Genomic DNA, 22,309 nt, shown 5'->3' with positions numbered 1-22,309 from the left:
TATGGAAAAATAAGAACATGAGGATAGAAGACTTGTGTACGACCGATATTAACCTATCCTATAGAAACAAGAGCAGAAACAACAATTACAAAGAAAATCTTACGACCAATAGAAATGAAAACACTGAGGGCGATAACAGGTAAAACTTTAAAGGAGACAGAATCCCTAATATACAAATCACAGACATGTGTAAAGTACATGATATCGTCTGATGGGGACGCCAAACAAGACGAGAATGGAACCAACACATTAACATAATGGGAAGAGAGAAACTTGCCCGAATATTATAGTTAGAGATGAGAAACCAAAAGGTAAAAGATCACAAGGCAGATCCCCTAAAAGATAGAGAGATAGCTGGCAATCAACATCGCAAATACTGCTAAATAAGACTGGAAACAACAGGCCTTAAGGCCTAACATACTAAGAAGAAGTGATTGGAATACTTTGCACCATACACAAAAAAAGAAGATATCGTTGAATGCTCTAACCGCGGTTAATGACAATGGAGTGGATATGATACCAGGAACCAGAGATATCATAAAATACATTAGATAGGACGTCCCAGATAGAAAAAGAGGGCGGCGATGGATAGAGACAACTAGAGATAAATTCTTGAGGAGGCTAGGACCCACACAGGGTTGTAATTAGTAGAAAAGTATTGGAAAAGCAATAAATATGGTCGAATGATAAACTTATTAAAAAAATTGTTATAAAACCAATCTGTGTGGCAGAATTCTTTTTAGGCTATCTAAACAATATAATCAAGAATATCAATTAGGTACATGCTTCATGTCTCATGACAAGCCTCATTAACTGTTTTACCGATCTTGTTTGATGTTAATCAAACTGTGGTGTTTTGAATATTAAATTATTTGTATGATATTTTTAGAACCCCGGATGGAAATAATCACTCTAAATGCAGATAATACTACACAGAAAATGCAGTGGGCATTTAAATTTATTAAAACGGTATTGTATGGGAAATAGTAGTTTAAAAAAGGTGATTATGTTTAAGAAAAGTACCTACTGATTAGAAATGCATAAGTATTTGTATTGAAAACTCTTCAAAATTTAATAATCATTCACGACCAATTGAATTTATTGATTGTAATTGTAATCTTATTGATAAATAACGTTATTTAATAAAAATATCAAATTAGTAATTATTATTATTCTCTCTGAACAATACTCTCGCCATTTACTCGGCTAACTTCGTAAATATTCCTCGGGAATAATAGTTATCATTATTGACACTCATAATAGTTTGATAGGACCAAAAGCATTTTGAGTCAAAAAATGTTTTGGTTAATTTTTTACATTTAAATATACCTTCTACAATGTAAACAGTTCTTATACTTCTTTTTTATTTTTCTCTTAGTGATACTATGAAATAACTTTAGTTCACATCGGACAAACAGGCAGATCCTTTAAACAACGCATAAAAGAACACAAAAAATCGTTCTCTAACATAGTAAATCTGTACACAGGTACAGAATAAAGTTGTCAAATAAGTAATTAATCTGTTGCCTCCAGGTCTACATATCAACTATGTTAAATTGTTTTGCCTCCATTTTTTTAAACTATGTTTTTTGTTACAGGAGACTAGTCAAAAGTTATCAGCCTAAGAAAAAGGACGAAGATGATTACCAGTAAGTCAATTTTAAGATTTTTTCTATTTTTATAAATTGGTGTTTGGTAGTAAGGTTGTATCATCATATACTCAAGAGAAGAATTATCTTCTACATTTCTTATCATTGAAGAATCGCTGCCCCTCATTGAATTCTTGATTTTCGGGAACGTGAAGAAGTCGTTGAGACTTAGGTCTAGGCTATATGGCGGATGGTTTAACAATTCGATGTTTTGATGCTTCACAAACTTCTGGGCAGTGTAAGCACTTGCATTGTCCTGATGTTGGATGATTCGCCGTTGTGTGTTGCTTTGTTGGAGTTTCGCGATAACTTCTGGTAAACAAACGGTTATATACCAATCAGAACTAACCGTTCTTCGATCTTCTAAAGCAATTGTTGCCACATGACCAGATTTTGACACAAAAGTTGCGACACACTTCTAGAACGGATCACTATATTTCCTGACATAATCCCCTCAAAAAGGGAATTATGTCAGGAAATATAGTCATCTGTTTGCTTTCATTATTACCAATAGCGATACAACTCTTCCTGAGTCTCTGCCGCGTTTACTATTATCGGTCCTGTGCCATTATTTCCCATTATCTCACTCCAATTTTCTCCAGATCTTCTATGACTACATATTTCTACATTTTTCAAGACCGTCTTACAGACCTTCTTCCAGTTGTTTGCTTTGGCAGAATTTAAGCGATCACTTTTAAAGCTATGAGGATCACTCTGTAAGAAATATTCCTTTTTTTAAATATATAACGATAGTGCTTATATCCCACCTTCAATCTACTTAATTTGTTATCATTAAAATATGTATAGCCACATCTCTGATGATCGCCAACATTCGTAACGGATAGGCACATCAAAAAGAAGAAGAAATATCTATAAGGGGTATAAAATTATTCTTAAGTTTATTAAAATGTGTAACTTAAAACTTTAGTGTAGGTGTTAGGCTCGTTACCTCTGTTGAATCGCCAAATATTTTACATTTTAACCTACATTTTCCTTGGTGTACCCTTTCTGTCTGTGAGTCACCTTGAACGACCTCGAAGTGCGAAAAGTAATCCTAGTTCCTCTCTCATCTTAGTTCTTCTTTTAATTTCCACAATAGTAGTGTAGTTAGAATAGGTTAAATTAAACCCGAGTTTTTAATACAAAATGAGTTATCTCTTTAAAAAATAATCCGAATGCTCATTGTATATGGATAATTGCACAAACTATGTACTTTTTTGCCAAACAACTCAATATCTTTGATTACTTTACTATCGTTATGAAATGGCCAGGGAGAGCGTCCAATCGATTCGTCATAATATCGTGCCGATCGATCGTGGTGTAAACAAATAATAAACGTTTACGTGATCCCGTAAAAGAAAACTGAAATAGGCAAAGATATAACAACCTTGACAAGCATTTCTCATTGTTAGACGGAATTTTTGTGTTGTGAGTAATTCCGTATTTTTGAAACGTGACATATCTTTGTTATCTCTGTTTAAAATATTTGTATGTCTGCTTTGGTTCTAAAGAAATGATAATATTATGTCCGGAAATGTAGTGTATGGGTGCACTGGGTGACGATGTGAGATTGCGGTTAATGTTCAAGAAAAAACCATTATTTTAAATATGATTTTACTTCTTCAGTTTCAAGAGCAGTAGAAAAATACGCTACATTAACATTCATGTCACATCTTTTAGGTTAGGACAATTCTTTCTTATTCATTTTATGCTAGTTTTATTTTATTTTTAGTTTTATCTGTTCTACATTTATATTTAAATATTTGATTGTCAAAAATTATTAAATATTCAAAAAAAAGATACTTTTAGCAGAGAAGGATACTTTTTAAATAGAAAAATAAATTATTTGTTTCGTAAACGTCGTTTTTAAATATATACAAATAACAGCAATACTGTTAGCCGGTGATCGGCGACGAGAATTACGTTTTTTTTTACTTCGTAACTCTTAGACCAGTATACTCCTATTGATTCAATGTTACACATTAGTGACTAGGTGTGAAATGCCTAAATATGCAGCTACTGAGTAGAATCCACCACCAGAACGGCATTTCATAAAAATCAGCTATATATATGAAAATTAGGTTCTCGGGAAAACCACGTTGAGAATTTAATACTCGACGTTTCGGCACCCATTTTGGAGTCATTATCAAGAGGGATACGGTTCCGTTCGAGTTCGGGGGATACGAAACCGTATCCCTCTTGATAATGGCTCCAAAATGGGTGCCGAAACGTCGAGTATTAAATTCTCAACGCGGTTCTTCACGAGAACTTAGTCATTTTCATTTACCTGATCACAGGACAACAACTAACAATAACCACGGAGAAAGCTACAGCTACTTGAGCAAAGGAATGTCAAACGTTTAAAACAAATTTCTTCTTCTTCAAGTGCCCTGTCCGTTGCGAACGTTGGCTATTAACATGGCAATTCTGATCTTGTTTTCGGCGCTTCTGAATAGTTCGACCGATGTGAGCCCGAACCACTTCCTCAGATTTTGGAGCCACGAGTGTCTTCTCCTGCCTGGCCCTCGCTTACTGTCTATTTTTCCCTGGACAATCAATTGCAGTAGACGGTACTTATGGTTTCTCAATATATGGCCTACATATTCAAGCTTTCTTTGTTTAATTGTATTCACGATTTCTTTCTCCTTTCCGATTCTTTGGATTACCTCTATGTTGGTGACATGTTCGGTCCAGGATATACGAAGAATACGTCGGTACACCCACATTTCGAATGCTTCTAGTTTTCTCGTGAGCGTTTCCGTCAGCGTCCAGGCCTCCACACCATACAGTAAGATCGGAAAAATGTAGCATTTAACTAGACGTAGTTTTAGGGGAAAAGACATATTGCTAAATGCTGCTCTAGCTCGTTCTATTCTCGCCTTAATTTCTGTGGCCTGTTCCCATTTTGCATTTACGTTGGTGCCAAGGTACACATAATATTCTACATGGTCAATTAGTATGTTACTTATCCGTAACTGTCGAGCAGGCTGTTGCTTCCTGCTTATCAGCATCCACTTTGTCTTCTTGAAGTTGAGGCTCAGGCCGTATAACGACTAACTGAATAAACTCTTTCCATTACCTGCTGTAATTCGTCTGTGGTACTGGCAAGGATCACCGTGTCGTCGGCATATCTTATATTGTTCGTTAACTCTAATTTAGCTCTTGCTGTTTGACCCCAGTATAGGTTTGCCACAATTCGAATGTCCTTGTCGTCAATACCTGTCTTTCGCAGAATATCTATCAATTGTTCGTGATTGACATTGTCAAATGCTTTTCTAAAATCCACAAACCACAAATACACGTCCTTATCAACGTCTCTACACCGCTGTATAAGCACCTGGAGAGCGAAAATTGCTTCTCTAGTTCCAAGTGCTTTCCGAAAGCCAAACTGCTTTCCGAAAGTCAAATATATCAATATTTGACTCACATTTATCATAATTCTTCTATGAATGATCTTAGTGAACGCTTTAGTGACATGATTGATCAAGCTTATAAGCCGGTAGTCATCATAGATCTGGGCATTTGGTTTCTTCGGGATTGTAATAAATGTTGACTGCAGCCAGTTCTCCGGGATTTTACCGCTATTATATATGTTGTTAAAAAGTTCAACTAGATTATCAAGGAACTGTTTGTCTGATTTACATAGGATCTTTAATATTTCGCAGGGTACATTGTCCGAACCTGCTGACTTATTGTTTTTTAGTGCTGCAATGGCATCTTCTATCTCCGATTTAAGGATTGAAGGTCCTGTTTCTCCTTCTTCATATAGGTGATCATCAGTCCTGTCAGATGCAAATAATTTTTCTATGTATGATTTCCATGTTTCTAAGATCGTTGATGGCTCCGAGATAAGATTTCCATCGCCATCTTTTATGCTGTTGGGTAACTTATTGAATTTCCTCTTATTTGTCATTGATTTTATTTTTTTGTGCATATTGTAACTGTCGTATTTTCGTTCGTATTGTTCTATTTCCCTGCATTCGTTGGAAAACCATTTTTCTTTGGCTTCTCGAATTTTCGTTCGTATGATTTTGTGGATCTGCTGGTATTTTTCTGCATTTTTATTCTTGAATTTACGTCTTTCATCCATCATATCCATTATCTCATCAGACATCCATTCTTTCTTCTTCCGTCTGTCGCGCTTTAATAGAGTCGCGCATGTTGTTTGGATTGCTTCCCTCGATTTATCCCATCTCTCTATTATGTCCGAAGTGTTCTCGTTAATGTCGTTTATTTTCTTTCCTAGTTGTTCTCGTACTTTTATTTCGGTTTCTGGGTTAGTGAGTTTCTTAATAACAATTGTGTGTAAATTAGATCTTTTCTCGAGCCGTTTTACTCTCATGACCATTCTGCATACCAACAGGCACCTGGGTACGTTTTTGATGATTTTATCATGTTTTTATATCTTGTATTAAAACAAATAGAAAAGATTAATGCGCGTGAATAATAAAAGTAAAATGTAATCGCATGTCTCGCAAAACAGGAAAACAAAAAACAAAATAGGTATATCGATGGAAGGCAACCATATATACTTATTTCTGACTATTGGTCGTCTTCAGTACGGTGCAGGGTGCAGCCAAGTTAGAAAAGGAACAGTCATCCTTTCCCAAGTTAACATTTCTCGCTAATTCTCTGGAAGTTGGCATCTATGACATAAAGGGTTATTTGTACTTTTCTATTGGTTGCTATTCTAATTTATTTATATTTTATCAAAATTCATTTTTTTCAAAACTAATTTTTTCAAATAATTTTTTTATAACATTCCAAAAGAAGGAAAAACATTAATTAGATCAAAAACTTTTATAATAATGTTTTTTAAATACGTTTTGCAGCAAATTCGTTAACAAACCTAATTTTATTTGGTGAGTTACTACTTTTTTAAAAAATTATTCGGTCCACTTTATCAGATGATTTACATTTTTATTTTAGCTCTTGAAAATAATTATTGTAACCACAATTGAAAGCTCGAATAATAAAAAATAGTTCTCTAAGAGCCCCTTTTTATTATTGTCTCCAAACTCATCCAAACATAGTTTTATAGATAAAAACCTATTGTTGGTATTGATTTTCGTACCTTGTCCAAGGAGTAACACCAAAAACGTCAGTGCTTAAACTTTGATTTATGGATATTTCAAAGTGATTTGTTAAGTCGCAATTTACAACTAATGTAATTACTAGAGCTATGAATATAAAATGATACGATCATAGTCTTGTAATCACATTAAGCGAACTGTAACCTTGAGGAAAAACAACCAAGTAATTTTTTATCTCTTAAACAATGAACAAAAGTCTCGATGTTTGCATGTACTTAGACAGGAACTTGAGGTTTGCATTTTTATTAAAATAGCAAACCTAATATGGGTTTTACCCGGAGTTACTCCAGGGAAGTGAGTTTTTCTTGACAATTATTTAGTTATTAACAATTAACTATTTTTACTGGGAAATTTTTTTATTATATACGAATATATTTTATTTGTATAAAGAATCAGAACAATATTAACAATTAAATGTGAAAATGTATTTTTTTTAATGTTTACCTATTACATATTATTATTTTTAAAGATGTAAGCGTATATTATGATATCTCCTTTCAATACAGACCCCCCGGAGGGAGTGCAGTGGTCATCGTAATGTTGTTTATTGTCCGTCTCCAAAGATCAGTGTCTCTAGCTTCCTCAAAAATTTCTCTTCAGTCGTCCCTATCGATCGCCTTTCTCCGCCAAGCACGTATTCCCATATTTCTCATGTCTTCATCGATGTTATCTAGGAACCTTGTTCTAGGTCTTCCTCTTCTTTTCTGACCAACGGATCTATCAAGGAGCGTTTTTCTAGCTGGGTTATTCTGTTCCATCCGCATTACATGCCCTATCCACCTCAGTTGTCCTATCTAAATATGTTTTACGATATCAGGTTCCTGGTATATTCTATAAAGTTCGAAGTTGTATCGTCTTCTCCACACTCAATTTTCATTCACTACACATATACTGAACCAGTGGTTGTGATTTGTGACATACGTATTACTTTTTCCAGAGCCAGATTGAACAGTATACAGGAGAGAGGGTCTCCCTGGAGCAGCCCCTTATTTGTTTTAAAAGGTTCAGACAGTTCCCCCTGAATTCATACTCTACATTCAACTTTTTCAAGAGTTAGTTTTGTTAAATTTACCTACTGATTTGGTATTCCTATCTCTTTCATTGCTTTGAGCATTTCTCTTCGATTCACAGAGTCGTAGGCTCTTTTTCTATAGGCATGACTTTGTCTGTTTTTTAATGTGCCTCCAGTAAGTTCCATCGTTTTCGTGGTCTTCCTACTGATCCTCTTCCTATTGGGGAACCGTCTCTTGCCGTCTTTACTACTCTATTTGTTGTCATTCGGCTTATATGATTCTTCCATTCTACTTTTCCATTTTTTACCCAGTTCTTGATGTTCTCCACCTTGCATCTACGTCGTATATCTGTACTTCTAGCTCTGTCCCATAGTGTCTTACCATCAATTTTTCTAAGTGTTTTCATCTCTGCTGTTTCTAACATCCTTTTTGTCGTCTCTGTGTCAGGTCTTGTTTCTGCCGCGTATGTCATTATTGGTCTGTTGACTGTTTTGTAAATTCTGCCTTTCGTTTCTTTTCCGATATTTTTATTTCTATTCACTTGATCTTCCACTTCAGTTTCGAGCTTTCCGTAGCTAGATAATGTGATGCCTAGCTATTTAAACTCCATCAATTGTGGTGCAAGTATGGAACAAGTGATGTAGTTTCAGGGTTGCAATCTGATGAATAATTGTCGATTTACCACCTCGGAAACCAGCTTGGTATGTTCTTACTGTCTATTCTGCATGTGGTGCCTTACGGTGACATAGTACTGTAGAAAAGCGTAATTCCTCTGTGGTTAGAGCATTCAAAGATATCTCCTTTTTTGTGTATGGTGCAAAGTATTCCAATATTCCAACTATTGGGATGGATTTCTGTGTCTATATTTCTTTTATAAGCTGCAGTAATGCTATTATGGTATCATGGCCATCTTCTTTATATTATATTTCAGCTGGGAGATTATCTATTCGGGGTGATTTGTTTCTGGCTAGTTTTTTAACTGCATCTTTAACTTTAAGAATCGGTGGTGGTTCCTCTTCCCTCTCGTCTGTCTTAACTCATCTCTTTTATTTTCCAGAATTTCTTCTTCGTCCTCTATATTAAGTACCTGGTTAAAGTATTCCACCCATCTATTCAATACATCTTTCCTTGTTGTTAAAAGGTCGCCATTCTGACTTCTGCATTGTCTTGTGGTTGCCTTGAATTCTTTTCTGTTGAAGTTAACTTTCTTATAGAATGCTCTAAATTCGTCCTCCCTGTTGAGTTTGTCTTAGGTGGTTTGGTTTTTTTCTTTTGTGTATCCTCTTTTCTTCTTTTCACTTTGTCTGATAATTCTCTACAGTTGTTCTAGTTCGTCGAGTAAGCACGTTTTTGTAGGCTTCATTTCATCATTTTATCATCAAAAATGTAATTTCAAAATTAATTTAACTATATTTAAAGGAAAAAGAGGTTTAAATCTTTGTATTTAGGTATATTTAAAAAACCCTTAAAAGGGCTACATCAAAAAACACAAACGTTTTCGGAATAATAATTCCATCATCAGGTTAAAAAGCCTAAAATAAGTATAAACCATTTAATTAAGGCAAACGTGATTGAACGTTTGTGTTTTTTGATGTAGCTCTTTTAAGGGTTTTTAAATATACCTAAATACAAAGATTTAAACCTCTTTTTGTGATACATGGTATACAACCAGCTGCAGGAATTTATTTTCCTTGGAATAGTTATTCCGAAAACGTTCTGTGTTGTAGCCCGATACTGTTTTTATATTAAGGATTTTTTTTTTTTAAATAATATTTACTTAATATACCGCTATTTTTTTTTTTCAGATTTACTTCCTGTAAGGCTTTTCGAGCCTTAATGAACGAAGTAAACGACTTGGCAGGTCAGCACGAGTTAGTTGCTGAAGATTTACAAGCGAATGTGATAAAGGAGTTGACGGCGCTAGTGAAAGATTTAAAAGAAGAAAGAAAAGTAAGTAGAGAAAATTGTTTCATATTGTAGTTACTTGTGTGTGAATAAAAATTAATTTTGCCGAGCTCGGGAGATTTCTTATTTAGATTTTTGCAAATTGTCTACTAAAATTTAGACAATTCTTATTCTACGAGAGTTGTGCGAAAGTTTTGTATCTCTTTTTGACAAAAAAAAAACAGACTTAACTGACTGAAAAGCATTTTTTGCTTTAAAAAATCTTTATTGTTGATTTTTGCTACAAATTAAACTAGTATTTGCCATTTGTTTGATAAGAAGCTAGTTATGTCCAAAAATTAATAGAAAAAAACTCAATAGAAACACATAGTGTCGAATCTTCTACGAATTGCGTTACAGTCCAAATTGAGTTTTGGTGTCCTGTAATTTCTGTGTCCTATGTAGATGGTCTCCTTATCTTTTTAGGGGTCCACCTTTGTGATCTTCTGGCCTACATTTTACCATTTGAAGGTCTTATCGACAGTCTATTGTAACGTTTATTTTAGTTTTTATTTACAGTGTTCCTTACAATTATTTTAATTTATTTATAGTCGTTTAACTCTCTCTCTCTCTCCAATGGCGCTACAGCCCAAATCGGGCCTTGGCCTCCTCCAAACTATTCCTCCAACCTTGTCGGTCCCGCGCCGATCTTGGTTTCGATCCAGGTTCTCACGTCTAGCAAATTTTGCGCGTCCGCTGCCACTTTATTCTCCCATCTTTTCCTTGGCCTTCCTTTTGGTCTTGCGCTCTGCATTTTACTGTCTAGGGCTCTTTTCGGCAATCTTTCTGTCTCCATTCTTACTACATGACCAGCCCAGCGAAGTCTCTGAAGTTTAACGAATTCTGAGATCGGTGTCTCTTTGAAAAGTTGGTAGAGTTCTTGGTTATACCTGGATCTCCATATTCCGTTTTCGTTAATAGGTCCAAATATCTTTCTTAGGACTTTTCTTTCGAAGACTTCCAGTTTTCTTTTTGTCTCTTCTGTCATCACCCATGTCTCGCATGCATAACAAACTATTGGTCTGATAATAGTTTTGTAGACCCTGATTTTCGATCTCCAGTGTGCGTTTTTGGAGCGAGACACATGATCGAGTGAAAAATAAGCTTTGTTTCCCTTTACTATTCTTCTTTGGATTTCTGGTTCTTCTGTTCCATCCGTGTTTAATGTAACTCCTAAATATGTGAAACTTTCTACCGTTTCAATATCGTCCTCTAATTCAACTGTGCGTCTGTTTCACCTAGCTCTTGCCTGTGTTAACTCTTTTGTCTTTTGAATATTTATTTCTAGTCCGGTCTCTTTTGCCTTTGATTTTAATTGTGAATATATTTCTGCCGCGTCTTCTGTTCTGCGAGACATGATGCTGATATCATCGGCATAGGCGGCAATCTGTATTGATTTATTTGTTAGGAGATTACCTCTTCCTATATTCAGCTGTCTTATCACATATTCCAAGGTCAGGTTGAGTAGTGTCGGTGCCAGCCCGTCTCCTTGCTTTAATTCTTGGGCTATCGTAAAGTTTTCAGTGAGCTCATTTTGGACTCTGACAGTTGCTATTGACGAATCCTTTGTTGTTTTTACCAGTCGGATGTATTTTTGGGGGATATTAAAGCTCTGCAATATTTGATATAACTTGTTCCTATTAATTGAGTCGTAGGCTTGTTTGAAATCTATGAATATGTTGTGGACGTCAATGTTATATACCCACGATTTGTTTAAGATTTGTTTCACTGTGAATAGTTGGTCAGTTGTAGATCTTCATTGTCGGAAACCGGTTTGATATTCCCCGACAATATTTTCAGTTAGTTGTTGGAGTCGTTTGTTTAGTATGTAAGTTAACACATAGTCGTTTAACACTAATACTAAAAACACAATTAATTTATAACATTTATTAACTTAACTCTACAAATATATTTATTAGACTAACTCATAGACTTTTCTCAGGTTTATATTATGCGCCTATGCTTCTGGAAATAGCTCGATGCTGTTAAATCTTGCTTCGAGCCGTTCGACCGGCTTTTAGGCTGCAGTTGAATTCTCAAGTCAGACACCTGCACTTAAATCGTTGATTCGAGTCTATTCCATTATAGGGGTAGCAACGTCGGGCGTAACACTCAATAAATCGACAATATGACCCGTAACCTGGCGAAGTCCTAAGTCGCTGCAGTACAGCGAATTCTGAGATATGTGGTTCTTCACATCCATAACATACTATTGGTCTAACTATGATTTTATAGACCTCAATCTTCGATTTCCGATGTACCGTATTGGAGCGAAAAATGTTGCCCTTCATTATTCTTTTTTGAATTTCGATTTCTTCTGTTACTTCTGCATTTAATTTGACTCCCTAGATATGTGCAGCTCTTCACTAATTTAATTTCATTTTTTGTTCTCTTTTGTTGTCTCTAAAAATAATATTAACAAAAAATGTGATATGAGAAGACTAAAAGATAAGGAAACCAAAGAAGACAGTCGCACGGATTCTTTGAGAAAAGCTAAGTAACATGGAACAAACATATGTTCCAGAAGAATCACTCCAGAATATATGTGAAACCTTTAACAAGATCAGAGAAGAACATCTAATAGAAAATAAAGAGAAGAGGAAAAGTTGGGTGAATGACAATATACTACAACATATTTAAGAAAGAAGAAAATCAAAGGATAGCAAAAGAATGTACAAAAATATTCAGAGACAAATAAGAACCGAAATACGAAAGGCCAAAGAATATTGGTTAAAATCATAGTTTGAAGAGATAGAGTTGTTCGAACAAAAAAGCGGTAAATTTAATATGCATAAAAAGCTAAAACAAGCAGCTGGTCTTCAAAAATCCAACACAGCTAGCAAACTGTAAGATCAACAGAGGAACATCATCATAGATAAAAATCAAGAAATATCCATATGGATCAAATACATACAAGAACTCTTTGATCATAATAGATCCGAACAACCTCCGTTACGGATAGGCACTACAAGAAGAAGAAGTTCTCTTTGCTCTTGTCCATTTTAACATTTTTGTCTTTTTATCTTTATTGGAGGCTCTTTTCAATTGTCCGTTGTTGCTTTTACTCGCCGGATATAATATCGAGGGTATGTTGAAGTTTTTCAAGATGTTATATAACTGACATCCCTTTATTGAATCGTAGACGTATTTAAAATTAACGAAAGTGTTATAAAATAAGATATTTTAATAAATCGCATAAATAAAATTGAAGAAAGTTTTCTATTACAAAATAAATAACAAAGTTTTACAATTTTCTTATCTAGACGTTCAAATCAATATTAATGTGTAGCACATGCCATATATGTAAAACTTATTAAAGGTTGTATAAATATGTAAAGTGAAGTTAATAAGTGTCATTGGCAAAACCATATGGTAAAGATATTATGTTCATTTAAATAAATTAAAGGTGAAACCCTGACATTGGAGTGTAAATTAAAATTTTAAGTGGGTATTTAAATGATTTCTGCTAATAGGGTTTTTAACATTCGATGCATATTTTGTAGGCAGATCAGTAGATCTACACTGGGGTGCAAAATTAAACGGAAACTCAGATTTTTCCTAAAAACTGGCGTTTATAAAAGTTTGAGATGTTCCCAATTGAGTATTTAATAATAAACAAAATTTTAAAGTCAAATTTATTACAACTCAATAATGTTACACAGAAAAAACAAACTTAGTAGAGTGTATTAGTATTTCTTCCACGAGCCCTAATTACGGCTCTCATTCGATCAGGCATACTTCAGATTAACCCATTAATCGTTTCACCCATTAATGCCCACCTCCAATAGAGAAACTAAAAATACCTAAATCCTTAAGCAGTTGCTTTTGATTATGGTCATAATTATATAAAAAAATATTTTGTACATTTTTAAAATTTGGTTTTTGAAAAAAAAAATGGTGTACCCAAGCAGGTACACTGGGAAAATCAGTGTAAAATATATAAAATATCTTCTTCTTCTTAAAGTTCCATCTCCTATCGGAGGTTGGATATCATAACGGCTATGGTCACTTTGTTAGCTGCTGCTCTGAAAAGTTGTAGTGAACTACAGTTAAACCATTCTCTAAGGTTCTTCAGCCAGGAGATGCGTCTTCTTCCTATGCTTCTTCTTCCTTGGATCCTTCCTTGCATAATAATTCTCAGCAGCTCATATTTTTCTCCTCTGGTTATGTGACCCAAATATTCTAGTTTTCTTCTTTTTATGCTGTTCATAATTTCTAACTCCTTATTTAGACGTCGTAGTACCTCAGCATTGGTAATCCTTTGAACCCACTGAATTTTTAATATTCTTCTGTAACACCACATTTCGAACGCTTCTATTTTCCTTATGTGTTGTTTCTTCAATGTCCAAGCTTCCATTCCGTATAGTAAGACAGAAAATATGTAACATCTTAGAGCCCTCAATCTGAGATGCAACTGAAGGTCTCTGTTGGTAAGCATTGTCTTCATTTTCACAAATGCTTGCCTTGCAGTTTCAATTTGGACTTTGATTTCTCTGCTTTGGTCATTTTTGTCATCAACCCAGGTTCCCAGATATTTATATGTCTCTACTTTTTCTATTTGGGTTTGCTCTATCATTAATCTTTCATTTCCATGTTGCGTTTTTGAGACAATCATGAATTTAGTTTTTCTCTTATTTATTTTTAGTCCGTATCTAATGCAATAATCGTTAATTCTATTTACCAATTCTTGTAGCGATTCCAGGGTGTCTGCCATTATAACGGTGTCATCAGCGAATCTTATGTTATTTACTATTCTTCCGTTTACAGAGATTCCATCACCCAGATCCGCTATCGCTTTCTGGAATATGGCTTCACTGTACACGTTAAACAGTAATGGTGACAGAACACAGCCCTGTCTTACTCCTCTCTTTATATCTACATTTTCGGACTTTTGTTCTTCTATCTTTATATTGGCCTTTTGATTCCAATACAGATTGATAATGATTCGTAAGTCTCGTCTGTCTATATCTTTGTTTCTCAGTATTTCTATTAGTTTTTCATGTCGGACCCTGTCGAATGCCTTCTCGAAGTCGATGAAACAGGAATAAATATCTAGGTTCATATCTAAGCATCTTTGAGAGGGGACATTAAAAGCAAACAATGCCTCTCTCGTTCCCAGTCCCTTGCGGAACCCAAACTGAGTATCATCCATATCATCTTCTAGTTTTCTATATAATCTTCCATGAATCACCTTTAGAAATATTTTGAGGGTATGGCTTATTAGTGATATTGTCCTATATAAAATATAGTTATATATAACCAGTAGAAATAATGAACATAAAAATGCATACAGACCAAGGAAACATTAATTAAAAATACATACATATACATAAAAAACACATAAGTAATTAATTATGAGTGAAATATTTTAAAATACTCTCTCTGCTCAGTGCAAAGAGTTACATTATAACTCGCATGTGGCATTGGCGACATCTCGAGGGTTCGTGGTTCTTTTCGGAAAATGGCCATCAGTAGTATCCAGTATACTCTTTGGCAGCGAACCAGGTGGTTTGATAGATGTGGATCGTCTTTGTATGGCTTTGGTGAAAGCTCTGCAGTAATGGCGAACAATATTTCTTTGAAATAGTAGCAAATCTATTTATATAGTTTCCACGCATTGACAACTGTCACATTTGGGTAAAGAGTACCCACCACTGATAAATTGTAGGATTTGAATAACTGAGGTTGTGACACTGCTACTTTTTCTTATTGTTTTGCACACCAACGCTTCACTTGTGCAAGGGGCTCTATGGTACCGTAATTGGTACCCATGGTTACAGCACTGTTGTCGTTCCATCTTACAAATAATATAGCACTTTCTTCATCGTAGCTATGATCATAATATCCACGATCTTTTCTCTTCATCTCTTTGCCTTGTATAAGAGGACATTTTTTGATACGATTATCACAAACTGTGCCCGTTTTTTGTTTCAATGTCACTAGTGTCACAATAATTATCGAAAAATATTATGTGATCAGTTGGAACTGTAATAATACTCAGGAGGTCAAAAACAACTTGTGATCCTAGTGGCAGTTTAGACTTTTTCGGTTTCATCTGTTCTTCGTTAGCTGAAGGCTTAGCCTCGCAGTACGTATCAAAAGCATAATAGTAGCCAGTAGAATGGGCTTTGATTTGACGAATTGCTTCGCCGAATGGTGGCCAAAGTATTTGACCATTGTCAATATGTCGTCCCCAGAATATCCCGTGCTCTATTGGATGTCAGTCTGCAGGTTTGGTCAGGGTAATAAACGAATCCCAACTTCATCCAAGTAACTCCGTGTTATTCTTGCGATGTGCGGACAAGCATTATATTGCATCAGACGAAAGTTTGCTTGCAACAAATGGGGCAAATAGCACTACATGATCTTCCAAACATTGCTGAATATACCGTTGTACGTTCAAATTGCCTCCTTGAATTATAACAAGTTATGTATGAGCCTCTGAGGAAATGCCTTCCCACACAATTTTACCACCTCCATTAAATTGAACTCTCGGAGTAAAACAACATTGCTGATAATGTTCACAAGCTCTTCTCCATATCCTAGGCCACCCATCTGATGAGTGTCTGTTAAATCTTGATTCATCCGTGAAAAGCACAGCACTACAATCGTCAACATCCCAATTGAAGATCTTCGCGAGCGAAGTGTAAACGTTGCCACTGATGATCTACTGTTAATAGAGGTCCCGTGACAGGTATTCTGGACCCTAATCCATATTCATTTAAGCGTCTTCGAACGGTATAAACGCAAATTTTATATATTGCATCAAACACTTTACTTCGAGAAATTCGTAAAGCATTTGCGTTGTAACGAATGCTCCGCCCATCATCCTGTAAGGCAACAGCTTGTGCTACTTCTTCTGGTGCCATAAATTTTTTAATGCAAGTTTTAAATAGGAGACAATACAAAAACCTGCAGCCGAACTTATCAGGTACAGTGCCACAATAAACTTGAATTAATACTAAGCCACTATTTCACATTAATAACAAAACGTATGTGTAAAAGTGTTGTTCGCAAAAAACATCTAAACAGGTTCAAACAAGAACAAAATGTTATCGCTAATAAAGCATAAAATACAATTCAAACAAATTAAACAAGTTTTGATCTAAACACCATCAAAAAACAAAAACGTCTGAGTGTCCGGTTAATTTAGCACCCCAGTGTATTTAGACCGGAGCAATGATGGGAATTGGTAGAGAACTGTTGAAAACAAAGCTGTAAGAATCCAGATCAATAGTATTGCGTCAGTTTTTTTTGATTAAATTTAACTTTTTCCTGCATCCCCCTGATCTTAATGAAGCCACTTTGATAATCTCCTACTATATCATTCATCGTCTCATTAACTTTATTTTTGATCGTGATTGCCGGTTTTTGTAAGTTATATTGTACGTATTGTAAATAAATTTGTATGAACAATTCTAACTTACAATTTTGTTTTTTATATCATTGCTGATATGATTTGGTACACGTCATAATGATAGATGGTCCTGTTGGTTCCAAAGAATTGTTATAACATTCCCCTATTATTGATTTGACGATTTGAAGGTAGTCAACCAACATAATTCTACTTCTACTCCAAAAAATTTATGTTTTAACCTTCTTGGACCATTTCAATTACTTCAAAGCAGAATACCTGCGTTCAGTCTGATCTGCAGTTGTCATTACAGCTCAGGATCTTAGTGGTAAACTCGAGGCTCATTCATAGTTAGGAATTGACTTCCAAAATCACACGTTTTTTTAATAAAATTTTGATCCATAGTGAAAAAATTCGGCAATCATTTTGTCAATAGCTTTCTCAGAAATAATGTTGTTCAAACTATTAAATACTCTTTCAGATAAGATGCACGTCGAGCACTATCATCCATAACTAGATCATGTAGAGTTCATTTACTTTTTGAACGATCACGTTCAACCATAACCATAACCAACATTTTAAAATTTTTTTAAACTTTTCTACTGTTGCTTCTTGTCATTATTTCTTACTACTTTAAAACCGTGTAGTCAAATGATATACATTAATTTGTTGTGTTCTTCAATTGATAAAATCTAAGTGCCGAACACACCGTTTGTTCCACTTGTAATAAAAATAAACCATTGCACCGGAATGGTTTTAGGATGAGTCAGCACAAAAAGGTAAATTAAGGTTAACGTTAAAGTCATATCACGTAAAAATGTTTGTTTTCTCAACGTTCAAATCAAACAATACGCCTTTCCCTGATATTTAACCCAGATAAAACTGTTTAACAATGGTAGAAGTAATTTTTTCAATGATCATTAAAAAAGTACATACGGTAATTAAACTATAATAAAAATGGATCAGGCAAAGGGGATTTTAAGAGAGCTTTTGACAGTTGTGTGCATAGTCATAGTTAGTCCGGTCTGTGTTATTCCACGATTAACTTCGTGGGATAACGCAGACTGGATAAATCCTTTTACGATTTTGCAAATCCGTCTTATATATTATTTAGAGCCATAAAAAATACCCAAACAGATTATCCAAACAAGTTATTTAGAAAAAAAATCGGTTGCCTGTAAAGTCGGTTTAACGGGCGAAGATTTTACGTGACAACGTCTTTTTCTTGGTAGAATATTTATTGATATGAATATTATTAAATTGCACAATAGGAACAAGGAATTGCCGCTATAAACTCAGTTTCTCAACTTTTGTGTCAATCTAACAATTAATCAATCAATCATAGTTTACGATAATGAAATCTTCTTCTTAGTCGTTAACCTGATGCATGTATCGTGATATCATGAAGTTATTAGCTAAATTTCCCAATGTTCCTCCACGTTTTTCTATCTTCTGCCATTCTAGCACATTCTGACAATGGAGCGCCAATGGCAGCAACAATATGGTCCGTGTATCGTGTGGGAGATCTACCTCTATTTCTTTTGCCTTCTACTTTTCCCTGGATGGTAAGTTTTTCAAGACCATTTCTTCGAAGGACATGTCCAAAATAGCTTATTATTTGTTCTGATATTTGTGTTCTTAGTCTTTTCTTTATAATTCACGATAATGAAATATTAGTGTACAATTATTTACCTTTATTGTTGTAGTTGTTGTAAATGACGAATCTACTCACGAATTGAAGACAAATCTCACGATCTCACGATTAAGGTCTTACATCTTACGATTTTTAAATTTTTTTTAAATTTCAAGTGTTTCTAATAAAATGCATGGGAGGAAATCAGCTTTTTTTAGATTGTCACCTTGAAATATCCATAAATTGACTGTATTTTTGTATCAAAGTGGGCTACTCCAATTAACTCAATTAATATACACAAAATAATATAAACAAAGCTTAAAAGGTTCTTTATGCTTTGAAAGTGGTTTATAAACAACTGAATTGTAATGTATATTTTACCGCCTTTAATAAATATGAAGTATAGACTAAATTTTGTGTAAAGAACAAACATTCAACAGACCTAATAGTAAAAACATATTGATTTAAGTGTGAATTTGAGATAATGTGCTGACAAAATGTTAAATCCTAAGAAAACAAAATTATGTTTTTATGTATATTCATTATACTTAATACTCTTGGGTAAAATACCTCATATCATACATGTCTTTAGACACAGTTAATAATTTTCATTGAAGTTTAAACTATAAAGAATGTTTACAATCATTGCTCAATATTAAATGGATAAATCCATAGCAATATTATAAAAGAATATAGGTCCCTAGGTAATTTCCTAAAATTATATCTCATACTGGTGGTTCCCCCTAAAATAGGACACTGTAAGCACTCCACATTTTCACTACAGACACAGCTGACGATACTTTCAACGATTATCAACTTTAGCGATTCAACGCGCCTAATTCTCTAGTGCCGCGCGCAGCGGACCGATCATGTTTGAGTGAGAGAGAGACGCAAGGCATTCGCCGGTCCGGCGGGCCTCTCTTTCGTTCGGTGACTCACTGTAACAGACGTGAGCGGGCGTTACACTTTTTCATGAGTGACTCCGAGCCACAACCTAATTTAAGACGTTGTCACGTCAAAAATTAGGCAATGATATTCTCCTATTCCGAATTATACATTTTTATTTCGAAATCGCTATGATATAACTACTGGATAGACAGAACGAATAAATAAATAAGTCACGAATAAGTCACAAACCATCTAGTTCTCAAAACGAATGTATCCCATGCTATCAGTCAAATTCAATCAGATTTATAAAAAGATGAAGCGAAGTTTATTGACTAAACCATGGAATAAAGAATCGTACCTATTATTTATTGACAAGTGTTAAACAGCATGGAGTTAAAAAATAATTAAGAGCAAACACAATGTACCAAATATTCAAAAAATACCAGTTTTTTTTCTTTATCCTATTAAATAGTTATCCGTGCTCGTAAATTGGTCATTTCTGAAAAATAAATGACTACATATTTGAAGAGAGAGTATCAAACGTTCGATCCTACATATGGGAGCTCTAGTGAACTAGATTTTTTTATTAATTTTCGATAAGATATTAAAACCGTATGTTTTTATTACCAATTAAGATTTTCTGTTATAGCTAGCCATAAAAATTTATTTGATAATCCACGAAAATAGATTTTTATTGATAGTTTACAGTTTTAGTTGCTTTAAAGTGCATCTTAAACGAAAAACGTGAGAATATTTAAAAAGTTTTTACGTGTTGAATTTTCTAAAAAAAAGTGTTATCTCGATTTGGAAATGGATGGTAGCACAGTTTTTATGACAGAAGATTAATTTAATAATAAAGATGCTATTTTCCTAACCCACAGTATTCCCCCATAGGCTCGTTCACTAACCGTTTACTTTTAAGATTTAAAGCTTTGCCAATTATTCAATTTGTTAGGCTTTGACTAAGGCTAAAAAAAGGCAGAGAAAAAGTGAAGACAGTTGAAAAGACTGCGTCAGCTTCATTCACAGCTGTGATTTCCGCAGAGGCCAAAGTAAAAACACCAACTAAAAAGCGAGGAAATCAAAAAAGGCAGTCAGTCCTACGAAAACTAAAGGTACCTAAGCCAAAGACCACCAAGGCTGTTGCAAGTTTACCAAAAGATAGAACAGCTGCTGCTCTAAGTAGAAGAAATAATTGGACTAATATTTTCGATATATTAAAAACAATGACGAAGCAAAATTAAAGGTTGTAAAACCGTTTTTGCAAGAATTTATTCCATTTTAACATTTTTACCTCTTTTTAACGTTTATTAATAAATAAATGCACCAAAAAACTATTACCACAACCACATTTATTTATTTTTTATTTAGCGTATGGCATTTCTACAAATCTACATTACAATAAACGTTAAAATTGACTGGATATAAAAATACTTAAATCATGCCCAGTTTATAGGCAACCGTCGAGGTTGTTTATAGTACAATGGAGAAGGAAAGCCACAACAAGAGAGTATCCATGAGAAACACGGAAAATCCAGAAACTATAGAAAAAGAAGAACTGGAAGAAGCAATAAGAAAGATAAAGATTGGAAAAGCACCAGGAAGCGATGAAGTAGCACCAGAAATTATGAAATATATAGGAGTAAAAGCAAAAGAAAAATTGTTATACATATAACCTAATATGGAAGAGAAAAGTAATACTCAGAGAATGGACAAATGCAGTAATTATACCTATATTCAAGAAAGGAAACACAAAGGACTGTAAGAACTATAGAGGTATATCACTACTATGTGTAGCAGCAAAAGTATACTAAACCATAATAGAAAGGAAAATCAGAAAAGAAATAGAACATAAATTAGAGGACGTACAAAGTGGATTCAGGAAAGGACACAACACACAACACCATATATTCACCATGCAACAAGTAATAGAAAAAGCTTAAAGAAAAATAGAGAAATATATCTGAGCTTTATAGACATGGAAAAACCGTTCGACTCAGTCAAAAGAAAAAATATATGGGAAAGCCGAAAGAAGAAACAAGTAAGTGAAGAACTGATAGAAGCAACAAGGAGTATATACATGAAAACAACAAATACAGTAAGAATGTTAAATATAGTCAGAACCATTTGAAACAACTTAAGGAGTTAGACAAGGGGGAAGTCTCAGCCCACTGCTATTCATAAATTTAATAGATGAGATAGTGAAAGAATGTAAGAAAACATTCAAGAAATACTCCATCGGTTGGAACAGAATGCAAATGATAAACGCTGAGATGTGTATATTTGCAGACGACATATTATTAATTGCGGAAACTGCAGAAAAACTGAAATACAACTTAGAGAAATGGAACCTAGAAGCAAGCAAATACAACTTAAACGTAAACAAAGAGAAGACTCAGATAATGAAAATATCAAGGAAACAAGGGACGGAAGATCAAATAGGAGTAATGATAGACCAACAAAAAATAATACAGACAAATTCATACAAATACTTAGGAACAGTAATCAACAACAAAGGAGACATCGAGGACATCTTAACAACAGAATGGAAAACACAGGAAAACTATTCCAAGCACTAAATAGAGGATTCCTTAATAACAAAGAAATATCAACAAAGACCAAGATGACAATATACAAAACAATATATAGACCTACAGTGACATATGGAGCAGAAAATTAGATATTAAACAAAAGACATCAGAGCAGAATTCAGGCAGCAGAGATGAAATACCTCA

At 34.3% G+C, this 22,309-nt stretch overlaps 1 protein-coding gene across 3 annotated transcripts in view; it reads left to right on the top strand.

The window, feature by feature from the left end:
- Cip4 (formin-binding protein 1-like Cip4) overlaps positions 1-22,309 on the top strand; it is a 202,813-nt gene that overhangs the window by 144,200 nt on the left and 36,304 nt on the right. For all 3 annotated transcript variants that reach the window (XM_072530810.1, XM_072530809.1, XM_072530808.1), the window contains exons 3-4: positions 1,599-1,649; positions 9,561-9,705. In XM_072530810.1, the coding sequence (XP_072386911.1) occupies positions 1,599-1,649; positions 9,561-9,705 (196 nt within the window). The remainder of the gene's footprint in view (positions 1-1,598; positions 1,650-9,560; positions 9,706-22,309) is intronic.

Source organism: Diabrotica undecimpunctata, chromosome 4 (genome assembly GCF_040954645.1).
Source record: "Diabrotica undecimpunctata isolate CICGRU chromosome 4, icDiaUnde3, whole genome shotgun sequence".
Classification (NCBI taxonomy): Eukaryota; Metazoa; Arthropoda; class Insecta; order Coleoptera; family Chrysomelidae; genus Diabrotica; species Diabrotica undecimpunctata.
Note: the sequence above shows the minus strand (reverse complement) of the source record. Positions and strands in the feature narration are given on the sequence as shown.